This window comes from Loxodonta africana, chromosome 5, assembly GCF_030014295.1.
Source record: "Loxodonta africana isolate mLoxAfr1 chromosome 5, mLoxAfr1.hap2, whole genome shotgun sequence".
Classification (NCBI taxonomy): Eukaryota; Metazoa; Chordata; class Mammalia; order Proboscidea; family Elephantidae; genus Loxodonta; species Loxodonta africana.
The window spans coordinates 115,852,545-115,870,555 of NC_087346.1; the positions used below are offsets into that span (position 1 = coordinate 115,852,545).

Sequence of the window (18,011 nt, forward strand, 5' to 3'; positions counted from 1 at the left end):
GAGGCGCCCCGCACCCCGAGGCGGGCCAGTCCCGGCACCAGGGGGCGCCTGAAGAGGGCGCTGGCGGAGCGGCGGCCACGCCCGGGCACTGCCCAGGCACAGGGAGGGGACCGAGGAGGCAGGGAGCCGAGACCAGGAAAGCCCGAACCTCAGGGCGAGATGGAAAGGAGGTCCGGGCTGGCTCCGGGGGCGCGGGACGTGCCAGGGTGCCCTTAGGCCACCCTCTCTGGCACCTCGTTGCGCTCCCTCGGCGTCTCCCAGAGTCATCTTCAAACACCTGGTCCACATCCAGCTCCCTTAGCTGCACACCCAACCCGTCTCAAAACTCCCCTTTGCACAGGAACTGCCTCCACGCGTCGTCTACACCCAAGAGCCAGCCTCAAATGTACCCGACATAAACCCCCGATCGCCCCGCAGCTTCAGGCCCGCTTGCTGCTGCCTCCACCCCAATAGCTGTCAGGGTCTGGGGGCTGTCCGCAAGGTGGAATTGCCCAGCGCTCTGATCAGGCATAGGGACTGGGCCCAGGGTGCGCCAGGAGCCTGGCAGACTGGTGGCGCCGGAAGCGAAGGAGCTTCTGTGGTGGAACGCGCTGGCTCTGCACCCTACGGAGTCGCAACCCCGAGTGCGCGCTGAGGCACGGGCGCCAAGAGGGATGTAAGCCTGGTTGCTGCCCAGTAAGGGCCGCAAAGCCGAAAAGCATCCCCTTATGGCCACCCCATGTCACCCCCTTTTTCGGAGAAGCGCGCTTAAACTCCACATCCGAGGTGGAAGAGCCAGCAGTGCACCCACGCCTCCCTAACGCAGGCCTGGGGTGGTGGGGTCGCAAATCAGAAAACCAGAAAGCACCCTCCAAAAGCCAGAGGGACCCAAGAAAATTGGACAATAGCAGCCTTGTGCTTGACAACTTATCTCACCCCCTTAAGTAGCTGGGGGTGGGGGGGCTGAGGGTGAGGAAATTCCGTGTGTGTGGCGTCCAAAGGGACACAGCCACCTCCTGGTCCAAATGCAGATTCATATTCATGAGAGCGGGATAAATAAAGACAAATCCCCGCTGTAATAACACTTGGATTCGCATCCGTCTTTACTGGCCTTTAGGTTTAGGGGATTGAAGACAGATGTTTGCATCGCTTTTCTCCTCTTGTCTGGTGACCATAAAGAAAAACCATTTAGAGCGTTGCAATTTGTTTCCCGCCGCAGTAAAACCTTGTTCACATTTATTTTCATTTCACCCCCGTGCACAAAAAAGTGCACACAGGCCACCAAGGGCCCTTCTTTATCAAATACGCATTGTACAACATGCAACTGCAATAAAACTATCAGCCCTTCCCATAAAACTATCACCAGGCTGCTCGGTGGCTCCTGCTGCCTTTACTCCGGACATTAAGGCTGTCTCACGTCCCGAGGACGTGCAAGCACCTGAAATCAGCCTGAAACTTACCCTACCGAGACGCACAAGGCTGGGGGCCCGCTGCCCTTGTTTAATCCATTACTGCGTCCGCGGCAGTTTAGTGCGCAATAAAACACTGTGGCAGTGGAGAGCGGGCTCCCATCCACTCCCCGGCACTAGCATCGAATTAAACCACTTAGTTTGGCAAACACTGAACGCCTAAATGCCCCTATAAAGACTTTATGAGTTTGTTACTTTAATTACTGACTTGTTACAGAGCACATAAAGGGGGTAATGAATGCAATAAAACTAATTATCTACACATTTAATTCATATAAAATATCCAGGGTTTGTTTACACAACACGGCGATTCAACTAAGCATTCTCCCTCTTGTCCACCGAGAGGAAGAATTTAATGAAATAGTTTCCCTTATTCTGCTAGAGCCCAAAGAACCAAATGAAAATTATCCTCCGCTTAAATCATGGGCCACCGAGGTCCACAAATCAAGGCTCTTTTCTTTGTCTGCGCCTCGCTGCCAGCACCCAGGAGCCCGAGGAGTTGGGCAAGGAAGGTGCTCGACCTGGACCTCTTGCCTGGGCATTTGAAAACCAAGGATTTCGCTCACTGCAGCGTGCAAACCTAAAGGGGAGACAGCAATCGCCTCCCCCCCCAAAGTCTTGAGTCGGTGGGGTATTGTGGGCACCTGAAAAAGTGGAAGCGGGGGAGGGGAAAAAGGGGTGATAGCACAGATGAGATGGAAGAAGTTACACATTTGGGTACACTTCCTTCCCCTTTGCCAGCTATGGCGTGATTAAAATAACAACCGCACAGAATCTCCAAATCAACAATATCCAAACCTTGCGCTAATGCAGACACACAACTGAGCGTAAAGAACGCGTCGGTTCAGAATCAAACGTTTTTCCTTTCAAGAGCTTTGCTCGGACGTTCTTTTTATTTTTTAAGCGGCTGTGTAAGCCAAGTCTCTAGAAAAGCACATTAGCTAGCAACAAGAAATGCAATTTATAAGATGCGCCTTTTTACCCCCTTTTTACCAGGTGTATTTTAAAGATATCCGCGTTATGTTTCACAAAACCCCCCTTGGCCCACTTACTCTATGTTACAGAGCGCCTGAGTCTTGCCAATGTCCCAATCCTTTATAACATTTCATGCACTTCGGGGGGTAGGCTTGTTGTTAAATTGAGCGTGTAACGCTCTTACAAAACAGGTTTTCTATGACATCAAGGTTTTTTTCTCCCTAACCAAGGGAAGGAAAAAAAAAGGAAGAAAGAAGACCAAGAAGGGGGAAAACACACACTATCTCAATTTATGCCTAAGGTATATGATCAGTTAAAAAGGCTTAAAAGCTCGGGGAAATTGGATCAGGGAGAATCGTCACCCAACTTTCATTATTTCCAAGTAGTGTGATTGAATTAAAGGGCAGGGAGCTGGTTAGAAGGGAGGATCAGGGGCTCAGTGCGTAATGGTGTGGTATTAAATTCTAATTAGAGATGCAGGAATCAATGATAGGGAGGTTGGACAGCTCAGTTCCCCAGTGCCAGCCCAATAGACGGATGAGTTATTGTCATGTAAAAAGCGCCAGCAATAAGACCAACCGCTTTGCTATTGTCCAAGTGGAAAGAGCCAAGTTTATTATGAGGACTATATGCTCTAGAGACCTCAGACAAGGCATCTCATAGGAGGCTTTTTCATAAAACTAGGCTCTGCTGGTAGTAAGGAGGCCAGTTTGGAGGCAGGCGTTGAGCTGTGCACATCTCCCCTCTCCAGCCACCTTCTCCATACCCATCTCTTATTTCATTTTTCCACTTGGCTGAGCCATTCAGAGCCTTTTCAATGTATAAAATGGAATATTCTTACCTCAATTCCTCTGCCTACGAGTCCTGTATGGCTGGGATGGACACCTCGAGCCTGGCTTCAGCCTATGCTGACTTCAGTTCCTGCAGCCAGGCCAGTGGCTTCCAGTATAACCCGATAAGGACCACTTTTGGGGCCACGTCCGGCTGCCCGTCCCTCACGCCGGGATCCTGCAGCCTCGGCACCCTCAGGGACCACCAGAGCAGTCCGTACGCCGCAGGTAAGGACCGCCAGCTTTCTCAGAGGAGGAAGCTGCCTTTCCGCTCGTATATAGGAAGCCTTGATTGCATTTGAAAATGGAAATGTGTTTAGTATTTACCAAACGAAATTTGCTTACACAAATGAAAGAATTTATCACGTTAGAAGCGATTGCAGGGAGGGGTAATTCACTTACAGGGTTACACTATCCTAGTCACACCCGAACCGCCAACAAAATTATCTTAAGCTGCCAAAATGATAGGCATAATTTATTTACTTTGCGATGAGACGTAAAGCTTAGAAAATAATTAAATAACAAAGAGTAAAGCTCATTACTGGCAGTGTCTCTTTTTTTAAGAGCTGACAGCGGCTCACACCTCTTTGGCTGGTCATTTTTACGATTATTTCTTTAATTTATTATTTTTTTGCAGCACGTTTCCCCAACTTTTGGGCCAAGTCAACTTCTGAGAATTGACAGGTTCCTACAGTGGGAGAGTTTGGTAACCTCTTCCCTGGCGCCCTGATATTCCGACTGATGTTTCCGGACTTTTTTTCCTCTCTCATTTTTCCTGCTCAAAGTACTATCTTGGCCCTCAGTCATCTCCAATGGGCTGTTTCAACCTACCCAAAGGCGCTTGTGCCAGAAGGGACCCCGTCAATGCCCGAAGTTTGCGCCTCTGTTTCCGTGTATAACTAATTTGCTCAGTTTCTCTAGGCTGTTCCTCTCGGCCACTCTTCTGTGCCAGCATCGGTGGCGACTCCCGGGCCACTTGACCTAGGAGTCCCCACATTCTGGCCCCGCGGTCCCCGCGCTCCTGACCCTTTGGCTTACACTCTGTCCTCTCTGTCCTCCCCCAGTTCCTTACAAACTTTTCACCGACCACGGCGGCCTCAACGAGAAGCGCAAGCAGAGGCGCATCCGCACCACGTTCACAAGCGCGCAGCTCAAAGAGTTGGAGAGGGTCTTCGCCGAGACACACTACCCCGACATCTATACCCGCGAAGAGCTGGCCCTGAAAATCGACCTCACGGAGGCTCGAGTTCAGGTATGCGCGCCTCGAAACGCATCTGGCCTCGGCTGGACCGGGTGAAGGGAAAGAGGGCCAGAGAGAGAGGGACAATGTTGCTGAAGGTCCCAATTCCCGGGGCCTGACGTGAGAAGGTCTTTCTCCCAGTTGTCCAGGGCCAGGTTCGGTGTGGCTGTGCGCGTGAGAGGAAGGGCTAGGGCTCGCGCTCTTGGCTACTTATTCACAGCTGCGAAATGTGTTTTCGACCGGAGCTATCGCTGCAGAGGCATTCAGGGACCTTGGGAAGTCAGTGTGAGAGGCACTGGGGACAAGAAGTGCCCTGAGGGAGAAGTGCAGACTTTACCCCCCGCGTTATAAAGTGTGGTTTGTTTTGTTTGCCAAATGCCTCCTAACTCAAGAGTTTTTAACCTGGGGCCTTGGCAGACTGATGCGTTTTCTCGAGTACTATGATCTTGCTTTAGATTCGCAAAAGGGTTGTGACTCCATGAAGGCTGAGAACGACCGCTTTCTCTAACTTGTAACGGGCACAGGTGCGCGCACAAGCAAGCCATGACGGCAGACCTAGGACTTTCAAGGCGATGGGGCTGGGTCCAGCCGCCTCTCCCGGTGAGCCCCCCAGTGCAGGGCGGTGCGCACCTTCAGGCCCACAGGCCGGAGCGAGCAGCTGATTCCAAACCCGGAGGCCCGCTTCTTCTTCCAATTAGAATTTAACTTTAGACCCGGGGCTTAGGGGCAGATGGTGAGCTTGGAGGTCGCGCAAAAAGTAAAACGAGCAAAGGCCCATCAAAATAAGGGCTTCCACTTTAGTCCAGTCTGGAACCCACAGCCTTTCTTTCCCTCCTCCCTCAAGCCACCATTTCTCTGGCATGCTCATCTCTCCCTAAGAGACTTTCTCCAAAAATTCATCAACAAGAGGCAGAAGTGGTGGGCTTTGTGCGTGTAGGGGTGCCAGCGGCGAGTTGGGGCAAAGGCCAAGGGTAGGCTGGAGGGGAGAGGTTCAAACAAGCTGAAATGCAACTGGGCGGCCCTAATCCGCGCTGGTCTTTCGCGTTCCCTTCTTTCTCCCCTGGCTTCATCACCTCTTCTCTCCTCTCCTCTTGGGCCAGGTGTGGTTCCAGAACCGCCGCGCCAAGTTCCGCAAGCAGGAGCGCGCTGCAGCGGCCGCAGCAGCCGCGGCCAAGAACGGCTCTTCGGGCAAGAAATCCGACTCCTCCCGCGACGACGAGAGCAAAGAGGCCAAGAGCACCGACCCGGACAGCACAGGCGGCCCGGGCCCCAACCCTAACCCGACCCCCAGCTGCGGAGCGAGCGGCGGCGGCGGCGGGCCCAGCCCGGCAGGAGCTCCAGGGGCGGCGGGGCCGGGGGGCCCGGGAGGCGAGCCCGGCAAGGGCGGCGCGGCGGCTGCGGCGGCGGCGGCAGCGGCGGCAGCAGCGGCAGCAGCAGCGGCGGCGGCGGGAGGCCTCGCTGCGGCCGGGGGCCCTGGACAAGGCTGGGCTCCCGGCCCCGGCCCCATCACCTCCATCCCGGATTCGCTCGGGGGCCCTTTCGCCAGCGTCCTCTCTTCGCTCCAAAGACCCAACGGTGCCAAAGCCGCCTTAGTGAAGAGCAGTATGTTCTGATCTGGGATCCTGCGGCGGTGGCGACGGCGGGCCAGCCGGGGCCCGGGCGGGCGAGCGGGCGAGTGGGTAGGCCCAAGGCTATTGTCGTCGCTGCTGCCGTGGCTTTATCAGCAAGAGCCGAAAGTAATCGCGATAAGAATAAAGAAAAAATGGCGTTGCCCCCATTTCAACCCCACTCCTAGCCCTCTATCATCCCCCAAGCAAACTAACAAACGAAAACTTCCCTGGCTTCGCACCTGCCTCAGGGCTGCGCAGAGGGGCCAGGGCTTCGCCTGCTGACTGGGGGCTGAAAGCAGCGCGGCCTGAACTCGGGGCACTCTCAGGGGGCTGTGTCTGCGTGTCGGTGTACGTCCGTCTCGGGGAATGTGTCTGTGGCCCGAGGAGGTGACAGGGAGAGATGGGGGCCACAACTTACTCAGTGACTTGCTTAGAAAGAGAGAGAAAAAAAAAATTAAAAAAAAAATTTTGGAAAGGCAGCAACCTTGAAAAAAACAAGCAAACAAGCAAGAAAACCCTAAAAAGTTTAAAAAATACAACAAAAAATAGACAAAGTAAGGGTGGGGGAGGAGGCTGCAGCTGGGGCTGTCTAAGGGCTTGATCTTGGGAATCCCTCAATTCGCTCCTGACAGCACGGACTCTCTTGGGACTCCTCAGGGGAGAGTAAAGCCACCTTCTAGCTCCCCTTCCTCTCATGTCCTTGGGTTCGAAACGCTGTGGCCACGACTCTCGCAGACTGTCCCCAGGGGTCAAGCTCACTTCCTCGCGCCCGCTTGTTTGTCCCACCTCGCTGAACACCTTCCTGCCATTAGCGCATCCGAACCCCATACTCTTGCAACTGTCAACCCAGAATCTTCGCAGCCTCTCGGCCCTGAAAGATGCCCTATAATGAGATGCCTTTTCATCCCCAAACTCCGCAGACTGTGTCTCATGTTTCTCCACTCTCCCCTTTCTTTCTCTCCCGCAACCCCTGCCGGCATTTTCCTCTTCTTCCACCAGCTTTTACTGAACGTTTTGGCACTGGGATGGAGTCCATTGCAGTGCACGTAGCCGGCTGCTGAGAAATCTACCGGGCAGGGAAAGGCACGCACACAAGTTTGCAGAAGAATCTCGGTTTGCATTTCTGTTTGAATGATCCGAAATGGACTCACATCCTGTATGGTGGATGGGCTGTATATTGATGATTCCATTCTTCACGCAGTTTAGACATCTCTGTTTGGGATTTGGTTCTTTTTTTATTATTATTATTTTCAAAGGCACAAACTATAGATATTAGTTGAATGTTGAGGCTTTAACTTTTTCGGTGTCTTTCTACAACTGTGTTCTGTGACTCAATTGTATCGTGTTAATATCAGTACGGACCGTCTCTTCTACGTGACCCTATAATGTTTTTCTCTTCTTGTAGTCTCTATGGCGTGTCTTTATGAAGTAATAAGGTTCTCACGGGTTCAATTCCTTTGTGTTTAGAGAGATCACGTTCAGACAATGGTATATATTTTTGTTATCAGGTGCATGTCTGTCTGATTTCATTTTTTCTTGTTGGGCTATGTTTGTGAACATGATCGTCATAAGTTATGTTTCAGATTTTCGAATTTATTTATATGTGTTATAACGAATGCTTCTATTTAAAAGGGAAATATTTCTACATGTGCATATAGTTTTCCAAGAGTGTACCATTAACTTGATTGTTGATAATAAAAACAAAAAGCAAGTCTAGCAATTGAACTCCTTCGCCTTTTTCTTGATTCGTTTTTGTTTGGCCAGTTGTTTTATATTTTTTAAATTAAGTTTAAAAAATTGTAGGGAAGACGGAGGAAATTCTCCTAAAGAGCCAAAAGCCGGCGCGACTTTTGGAACCCAAGCGGGTTGGGGCATCTGAACCCGCGGTGCCAAATGCAATCAAATCTAAATTTTAACGCTTGGGATAGCAAACAGAATTTCTCTGGCCTGTGCTCATTTGTTCTCCAGTGACAGGGCACAAAGGAACACCCGGGCGTTGATAAAAAGGGTTCGCATTGGTGCCAAGACTGCGGTGCTAAGGACTTTGTGGCAGCGAGGGGGGGATTCGAATCCCCGTGTCTGAAGCGGCTGCGAGCGCGGATACAGGGCACAGACGCCTTCGGGACCTGAGACGTTTGACAAGGTCGCGGTAGTTCAGCTTCCGAAGCCAGGCAGACAGCGGGCGCCCAGGGACACGTGCGGGGCCTGTCGACAGGTGGATCCGGACCGCGCCGGGCATTGGGCCCAAGAAGAGCGCTGCAGCTTTGATGTATGCGGAGAAATAACATCAACAAATGGAATTTAGTGAACACTTTGTTGTACCAGGTTGTGCTTTCCACGCACAATCTCTTGACCCCGTGAAATAACACCACAAAGTAAGTACAATTCTTATCCTCCTTTTCTTTTAAACAGATGAGGAAACAAAGGCTACAGAAAAATTAACCTGCTCAAAAGCCTCGGGTTTATGAGTGGTGCGGCCAGCCTTTGACCCCAGAAAACCTGATTCCAGAGCCTGCACATTTACTTCCAGTGGTTTCCAAAGGGCTGTCACTGGACCAGCGCCATCAGCATCACCTGAGAACTTGTCAGATGCACAAATTCCTGACCCCACTCTAGACCTAAACCCCGTTGCGGTGGAGTCCATTCCAACTCATAGCGACCCTGTAAGACGGAGTAGAACTGCCACATAGGTTTTCGAAGAAACAGCTGGTGGATTCGAACTGTAGACCTTTTGGTTAGTAGCCAGAGCTTAACCGCTGAGTCATCAAGGGCTCCACTCTACACTAAACAAACAACAACAACAAAAACCCAAACTTGCTGCGGTCCAGTCCATTCCGACTCAATGTGACCGTATGTTTAGTGAACTAAAAACTTTGGGGATGGGGTCCAGCAATCTGTTTTAACCAGCCCTATAGTGTGTTTTGGAGCCCTAGTGGCACAGTGGAAACCCCGATGGCGTAGTTTGGGGCAGTTCTATCTACTCTGTCCTATAGGGTCACTAAGAGTCGGAATCCACTCAACTACAATGGCAAAGGGGTTTTTTTTTTGGTTGGTGGAGCAGTGCTTTAAGAGTTTAATTGCTAACCAGAAGATCGGCAGTTCGAATCCACCAGCTGGTCCTTGGAAATCCTATGGGGCAGTTCTGCTCTGTCCTGCAGGGTCACTATGAGTCAGGATCCACTGAAGACAACTTTTTTTTTTTTTTTACAGTATAGAGGATTTCAGAACAATTGAACTACATCATAAGAAACCCGAACAGGAAGGTTCTAGAATCAGGGCTAGGTTGGGGGGTAGGTGGGAGAGGAGCCTCCTGGCAGCTTTACTGATCCCCTTTGGGAAAGAAGGGTTTGTCACTGCCCCAAAATGGAATCCTTCCTCTTCTTTGGACTATTTGGCTGGGCCATCTTCTTCAAGCAGATGCCTGTGCCAACTTGCGTTGCTTGCCTTGGTACCTCTCTGGTTGGGCCTTACCCATAGAAACCTCAGTTTCTCTCATTTGAGCAGAGGCCACAGTTGGCCTCCTCAACCCTGAGGCCTCTGGTTTGAGGATAAGCAGCTGATCTGGCTTAAATTTATCACCGCTTCTCTTACCTCAAGCATCCAAATATGGCTTTCATTTGATCCGACAGGTTTCATGTAGAAATCTCAGATCTTGGATCATATCTAACTTCTAATAGTTTTTTCTCAAGGGCTTTTAAACTTTTTTTTTTTTAGTTCCATCTCTAAATACCCCTCAGTAAATTCTCCAAGACACATTGTCTATAAACAATGACATTAATTATGCTGGGCTAAAATGCCAGGAATTGCCAGATTCCTTAGACCCCAGATGGGTTGTAAATATAACTTAGAGGGTTTGGGAGCGGCAAAAAAGAGAAAGAGATTTCTTGACAAAAAGAGTATTCAAGGCCCAGGTAACCTGGCCCTGAGTTCAGCTAGAGGAAAATTAGCCTTCCCTTGACATTGGGGGCCACCAGGTAAGCCTCTGGGAGCTGATGGGCAGGCTAAGAAATAGGCCTTCTGTAGAAGGCAAGACCAGGGGAAAGAAAAAAAAATATGAGGTGGAAAGAGGAAGAAGAAGAGAGGCAGAGAAAAAGAGGAAAAACCAAATAGCCAAAGAAGGGTTGTTGGAAACCCCAGCCAAGGTCTAGGAATCACTTCACATGTGAATAAACTGGCCGAGGGTCCCCAAATTCCCTTCTTATGGCTTTGACCTGCTTTGAGCGACTTGTTTCCAGGACAAGGGAAGCTCTGGGGACCTGTGCAGAAAGCATACTTTCTTGCACTCCGAACCCCACCCCGGCTTTCCCGGGGATAGCATTATAAATGTCTACAGGGAATGAACAAGGGGCCCAGCTCCAGTGTTTCAAATATCAACTTCTTTTTGAGTCATCTCTGCTTCTCTCACTAGTCAAAGGGGCAAACTGTTGGGAAGAAGGTTTTATGATCAAATGCAAAATAATGTCCCCATAATATGATGAAGCCTGCGGCAGTACACTGTGTCTGTCGCATTGTGTCATTTCCTTGGAGCCCTGCACAGTGTGAACAAGCTCACTTTCACTTTTCCTCTCCTATGGAATTTGCATTTTGGCTCATCAAGGCATCCTTTTTCCTGGCAACTTCAGGACCACATGTGACTTCACAAAAGCTGCATGAACTGATGCCAGATGATCATCCCGAAGCCAAGCCTCCTTCAAGATAACCAAGTGCAGGGAATCAGAGAGTGGGTTCAGAGGGGAGCCAATAACCCAGCAAACGGTAACTGTCCATAACCCCAGATGCTTCTCTGTGGCCACTTTATGTTTTTAGGAACACAGCCTACGAATAGATGAGAGATGATTCTCAATTCGTGGAAAGCATCTATGGGACATAGGTCTGCAGGTAACTTAACCCCTCTGATCTTGACAAATCAACCATGAATGTGAATCATAATACAGCCTTGTGTGGTTGTTGTTGGGACTAAATAAAATAATGTATATCAAGTGTCTAGCATAGCAGTAAATTCTCAGCAAATGTCAAATACGATGATGATGATCATGGAACTCCTATATCCTTTCTTGATCTCCCTTGCTCAGGCCTCAGAAGATTAAAAAGTCCCTCAGTTGTCACTTAAGTCAATGGCCCAGGGACATAGACTGCAAGTGAATATGCAAAGATTGGAATTGTAGAATTTCTCTGAGAGAGGACAGTAAGCAGCCAAAGACTGCCAAGTAGTGACAACTATTTATTGAGTGTTCACTATAAGCCGGGCACTGTTTTAAGCTTGCTTACAAGCTTTAAATCTTTTAGTTGTCACAACTACTCTATGAGAAAAGCACTACTTCCATTTTTTTCTTATAAGGAAACTGAGGCATAGAGGGGCTAGGAATCATACCCAGGGTCACACAGCTGGTAAGTATTGCAGCAGGAATTCAAGCCCATACCCTTTAACCACTCTCCTTAACAGTCTCCACAAGAGGAAGAATTCATTTTGGCACACAAGGTTACTCAGTCAGGTCCCAGAAGAGATCTCATCTTGTAAAAAAACTCAGAAAGGTAGGGGAAGATTAGAAAGGGCAACAGGAGAAGTGGTATTGGGATGGGAATCCCAGCCAGATTCAGAATGAAGTTCAAGGCCTGAAAGGGAGAAGGCTTTGCGATTTGTGTTGTTGCTAGGTGCTGTTTTGACTCATAGTGGCCCCATGTGATAGAGTGGAATGGCCCCATAGGGTTTCCTAGGTAGATTGCTAGGCCTTTCACCTGTGGAGCTGCTGGATAGGTTTGAACTGACAACTTTTGGTTAGCAGTTGAGCGTTTAACCATTGTGCCACCAGGGCTCCTTTTGAGCTTCGTAAGAGAAGGGAAAATGTTTTCTGCAGGCAGCATATCTACAGCTCACAATCTCTTTCAGGTAAGTGGACAAGACAAGGAGTAGCCAGCGGTGTGGAACATGAAAGGGAAAAGAACAGTCACATTTATGAAGTGCAATCCATTGATCAGTCAACATTAATGGATGTCAGCCTCTAGATTCATCTGTCATGACCATGACAGATGAAAGGCACAAATGGCAAAAGTCTACCCAAGTTCTTAATTTTCCAGCCTTTATTTTAGAATATCTGTTACAAATCTCTGTGGATAAATAATGACTAAATGCCTTTGTCCAATAATATTTCCAGGTTGGAAAGCCAAGTACAGTGCAAAGACCTGTGACTGTCTTAGGCCAATAGGAAGGATTATCTGAAAACAGATAATCTGGTTCTCCTCTAACAGAAATACCACAAGTGGACGGCTTTAACGAAGAGAAATTTATTCCTTCACAGTAAAGTAGGATAAAAGTCCAAATTCAGGGCGTCAGCTCCAGGGGACAACTTTCTCTCTCTGTCAGCTCTGGAGGAAGATTCCTTGTCATCAATCCTCCCCTGGTTGAGGAGCTTCTTGGTTGGAGGGACCCCAGGTCCAGAGGATGTGCTCTGCTCCTGGTGCTGCTTTCTTGGTGGTATGAGGTCCCCCTGTCTCTCTGCTTGCTTCTTTCTTTTATATCTCAAGAGATTGCCTCAAGACACAATCCAATCTTGTAGATTGAGTCCTCCCTCACTAACACAACCGCTGCCCATCCTCCCTCATTAACGTTGTAGGGGCAGGATTTACAGCATATAGGAAAATCACACAATACTGGGAATCATGGCCCATTCAAATTGATACACACATTTTTGGGGGGACATAAGTCAATCCATGACAACAGTCTATGACCATGTCCCCCCATCAACAAATAGACATGTTGGGTCATGATAATCTTGGTTTAATTGAGGGTGCTAACCTGGGGTTAGTGGATAGAATTCAAAAGGGATATGAAAATATATACGTATTTATTTTTTTCTAACTTCTACCTGAAATTAGCATTTCCTTCAATGATAATGTTGGCAACAAAACCACGGTGGTATAATCAGTACCGGCGACTTTATCACCAATAGAATTTACAGGTGTTTTCATTTCACATTATAATTTTTAAAGCTATCTCACTATATCATTTATACTCAGTACTAATTTGAAATTACGGTAATTATTGGATCAGCACATAAATTGCTGCATCACAAATTTGTTTCACACCATTTTTGATAGCTTTATTGTAATTGGTTTCCTTTGCAATCCTATGTATTTCCATTTTTGTATTTAAGGACGTTATCTTGAGAAGGATTTCATGGGCATCACCAGGCTGGCAATAATGGCAAAGCCAGGACTCAGCCCAAAGACCAGCCTCTCAACCAATACGCTAAAAAGATTTAAAAAAAAAAAAAAAAAAGAAATAGAAGAAAAGGAATTCTTCAATTTCTTAGTGTCACTCACTTTATTTTTTGTGAACCTGAAGCTATTTGGCTTGTTAAAATACCCCAAGGCCAAATGATTACGCAGTGATGTTCCTTTAGCCATGTGTTTGATGTCAAAGACATCCCACTGGGGAAAGTCAGACATCAAGGGGAAATACAAGCCTCTTACCTGGAAGTAATTTCATTATGGAACCAAGTGGATGACTGCTTCTGCTAGACTACTTCTCAGATGATTTAAGCAGTGATTTCCAGAACAGGAAAAGCCTGAGTGTAAAACTTAATTTCTTTAAGGCACCGGCGGCAGGGCCACCTTGGACAAAAGTGGACTGTAAACCTGGTTTGTCTGAGGCGTGGGGCATTGTGTTCTTTGGAGTGCTTCCTGTATGTTATATAACTGTGCTAGCTGATCTGCATTGGTTACCTCTTATAGTCTTTCAAGATTCCAGAGGTAGAAATTATTGTCTTTATTTTACGGATAAAAAAATCCAAATAACAAAAATGCTGAGCAACTGGCTCAGGATCTCAGAGCTGGTAAGGGCCAGTGTTGAACTCTGAACACATATCCCCTTGATCTCAAAGCCCCATCATCCAGGGTGTTAACCTGACTATACCAGGCCCAAGAAGGAGTCAGTCATGCTAAGCCCTATGTCGGCAAACTTAATTAAGTTTCTATTTCTTGCTAATACTCGACTTTCCTAGAAGTGGAAACCTAAGCTAACCAATAAGGGCTCTCCTGCTCAGTTTAACCTAGTTCAAAATTTCCCCCAATCCCAAATAAGGAAAGAAAATTCCCAGTATAGTTTACTTGTTCCTGTGTTTATTAAACCCTTCCATGTTGTACTGCTCTTTGGAGCTGTAATTTGATTTTCAAAAAAGATACTTTCCAATTCATGAATTGCAAACAAAGTTCATGAGTTTGTACACAAATTTAATCTTTTGTGGAAACTTTATTTTTAACAGGGTTCCAGAGTCTATGGGAGTCACTGACATAACAGCCTAGAACGCCTCACTACCCTCAGCATGTCTGCTCATTCCCTAAGCAAGATGTAAAAAGGGTAGAGGGTAATGAAATGTTCTGGAATTAGTGGTAATGGTTACACAACTTTGTGAATATCCTCAAAACCACTGAACTGTACACTTTAAAAGAGTAATTTTTATGGTATGTGAAGTACATCTCAATTTTTTTTTTTTAAAGGGCAGAGACTAACATGGGAAACCCATCACTTCCTTTGCCTTCTTCTATGTTGTTGTTAGGTGCCATCGAGTTGATTCTGACTCATAGTGACCCTAAGTACAACAGAACGAAACACTGCCAGGGCCTGCTCCATCCTCACAATAATTGTTATGCTTGAGTCCATTGTTGCAACCACTGTGTCAATCCATCTAATTGAAGGTCTTGCTCTTTTTTGCTGACCCTACCTATCAAGCATGATGTCCTTCTCCGTGGACTGGTCGCTCCCGATAATATGTCCAAAGGAAGTGAGATGAAGTCTTGCCATCCTTGTTTCTAAGGAGCATTCTGGCTGTACTTCTTCCAAGACAGATTTGTTTGTTCTTCTGGCAGTCCATGGTCTATTCAATATTCTTCACCAACACTATTATTCAAATGCATCATCCAGGGGTGAGTTAACCAGTAAGCACAATATGCACCAGCTTACCTTAAGCAAGGTACACATGGGCTTACTTGTGTTTACTTACTAATCTGTAGTGCACAGTTTCACCTGGGTTTTACCACCTCTTGGCTCTTTGATGTGGTGAAAACCAGGTGAAATTGAGCACTACAGATTAGTAAGTAAGCACAATTAAGCTTATTCCTGGCATCAATTCTTCTTCTGTCTTCCTTATTAACTGTCCACCTTTCCCGTGCATATAAGGCAATTGAAAAATACCATGGCTTGGGTCAGGGCCACTTTAGTCCTCAAGGTGACATCTTTGCTTTTTTAGCACTTTAAAGAGGTCTTTTGCAGCAGATTAGTCCAATTTAATACATCATCTGATTTCTTGACTGCTGCTTCCATGGGCATTGGTTGTGGATCCAAGTACAACGAAATCCTTGACAACTTCAATCTTTTCTCTGTTTATCATGATGTCATTTATTGGTCCAGTTGAGGATTTTTGTTTTCTTTATGTTGAATTGTAATCCACACTGAAGGATGTAGTCTTTGATCTTCATCAGTAAGCACTTCAAGTCCTCTTTGCATTCAGCAAGCAACGTTGTGTCATTAGCTTATTGCAGGTTGTTGATAAGTCTTCCGCCAATCTCGATGCAGCATTCTTCTTCATATAGTTCAGCTTCTAGATTGTGTGGTCAGCATACAGATTGAATAGGCATGGTGAAAGAATACAACCCTGACACACACCTTTTCTGATTTTAAATTACGCAGTATCCTCTTGTGTTCGAATGACTGCCTCCTGGTCTATGAACAGGTTCCACATGAGCACAACTGTTCTGGAATTCACTTTCTTTGAAGTGTTATCTATAATTTGTGATGATCCACACAGTCAAGTTCCTTTGCATAGTCAATAATACACAGGTAAACATCTTTCTGGCATTCTTTACTCTTAGCCAAGATCTATCTGGCATCACCAATGATATCCCTCATTCCAGGTCCTCTTCAGAATCCGGTTTGAATTTCTGGCAGTTAACTGTTGATACACTGCTGCAACCATTTTTAAATAAATTATCTTCAGCAAAATTTTACTTACGGTTGATACTAACGATATTTTCAATAATTCCCACATTCCATTGGATCACTTTTCTTTAGAATGGGCAAGAATATGAATCTCTTCCAGTTGGTTGGCCAGATAGCAGTCTTCCAAATTTCTTGGCACAGATGAATGAGCACTTCCAGCATTGTATCCATTTGTTGAAACATCTCAGTTGGTATTCCGTCAATTCTTGGAACCTCGGTTTTTGTCAATGCCTTCAGTGCAGCTTGAAATTCTTCCTTCAGTACCGTAGGTTCTTGATCATGTGCTACTTCCTGAAATGGTTGAATGTTGACCAGTTCTGTTTGGTACAGTGACTCTTTGTATTCCTTCCATCTGCTTTTGATGCTTCCTGCTTCATTCAATATTTTGCCCATTGAATCTTTCAATATTGCAACTTGAAGCTGGAATTTTCTCTTCAGTTCTTTCAGCTTGAGAAATGCTGAGCATGTTCTTCCCTTTTGGTTTTCTATTTCCAGGTCTTTGCACATTTCATTATAATATTTTGTCTTCTAGAGCCACACTTTGAAATCTTCTGTTCAGCTCTTTTACTTCATCATTTCTTCCATTCGCTTTAGTTACTATACATTTAAAAGTTAGTTTCAGAGTCTCTTCTGACATCTTTTTTTTTTCTTTCCTCTTTTTAATGATCTTTTGCTTTCTTCATGTATGATGTCCTTGTCTAGTCTTTGGTGATTAGTGTTCAATGTGTCAAATCTATTCTTGATACTGTCTCTAAGTTCAGGTGGTATACACTCAAGGTTGTACTTTGGCCCTCTTGGACTTGTTCTAATTTTCTTCAGCTTCAACTTGAACTTGCATATGAGCAATTGATGGTCTGTTCCACAGTCAGACCCTGGTCTCGTCCTGACTAATGATGTTGAGCTTCTCCATCATCTCTTTCTATAGATGTAGTCAATTTGATTCCTGTGTATTCCGTCTGGTAAGGTCCATGTGTATATATTATAGTCACCATTTATGATGTTTGAAAAAAGTTATTTGCAAATGAATTAGTTGTCGGTCTTGCAAAATTCTATCGTGTGATCTTCGTTGTCATTTTTATCACCAAAGCCATATTTTCCAACTACTGACCTTTCTTTTTTGTTTCCAACTTTTCAATTCCAAGCACCAGTAATTATCAATGCATTCTGATTGCACGTTCGATCAATTTCAGACTGCAGAAGATATTAAAAATCTTCAATATCTTCATCTTTGGCATTAGTGGTTGGTGCATAAATTTAAATAATAGTCATATTAACTGATCTTCATTGTAGGTGTATGATTGTTATCCTATTACAGATAGTGTTGTATTTCAGGATAGATCTTGAAATGTTCTTTGTAACAATGAATGGGATGCTGTTCCTCTTCAAGTTGTCGTTCCCAGCATAATAGACCATGTGATTGTTTGATTCACAATGGCCAACACCAGGCCATTTTAGCTCACTGATGTCTAGCATATCTATCCTCAAGCGTTTCATTTCAATTTTTCCTTCTTCCAATTTTCCTTGATTCACACTTCGTACATTCCATGTTCTGATTATTAATGGATACTTACAGCTGTTTCTTCTCATTTTGAGTCATGCCACATTGGCAACTGAAAGTCTCGAAAGTTTTACTACAGCCACATCATTAAGGTCAACTCTGTCACAGTTTGAGTGCCTTCCAACCTGAGGGGCTCATCTTCTGACACTATATCAGACAATGTTTCACTGCTATCCATAAAGTTTGGATTGCCAGGTCTTTGTTCCCAATCTGTCTTAGTCTGGGAGTGCCACTGAACCCTGTCCACCATGGGTTACCTTGCTGGTATTTGAAATACTAGTAGGAGAGCTTCCAGCATCACACCAAAATGCAACCTACCACAGTGTGACAAACTGACAGATGAGTGGTGGCCTTCC

General features: G+C 46.3%; 1 protein-coding gene across 1 annotated transcript; it reads left to right on the forward strand.

Moving 5' to 3' along the window:
* The first annotated feature begins 2,454 nt into the window (after positions 1-2,454).
* On the forward strand, positions 2,455-6,106 carry PHOX2B (paired like homeobox 2B). The gene is made up of 3 exons (XM_064286291.1): positions 2,455-3,481; positions 4,318-4,505; positions 5,594-6,106. The coding sequence occupies exons 1-3, from the start codon at positions 3,241-3,243 to the stop codon at positions 6,104-6,106; spliced, it is 942 nt and encodes a 313-aa protein (XP_064142361.1). The 5' UTR covers positions 2,455-3,240.
* Positions 6,107-18,011: the final 11,905 nt, after the last annotated feature.

Coding starts and splice junctions, on each gene's coding strand:
- PHOX2B (XM_064286291.1), top strand. CDS start 3,241: ATGTATAAAATGGAATATTCTTACCTCAATTCCTCTGCCTACGAGTCC. Junction 3,482..4,317: donor GAGCAGTCCGTACGCCGCAG/GTAAGGACCGCC, acceptor GTCCTCCCCCAG/TTCCTTACAAACTTTTCACC. Junction 4,506..5,593: donor TCACGGAGGCTCGAGTTCAG/GTATGCGCGCCT, acceptor CTCTTGGGCCAG/GTGTGGTTCCAGAACCGCCG.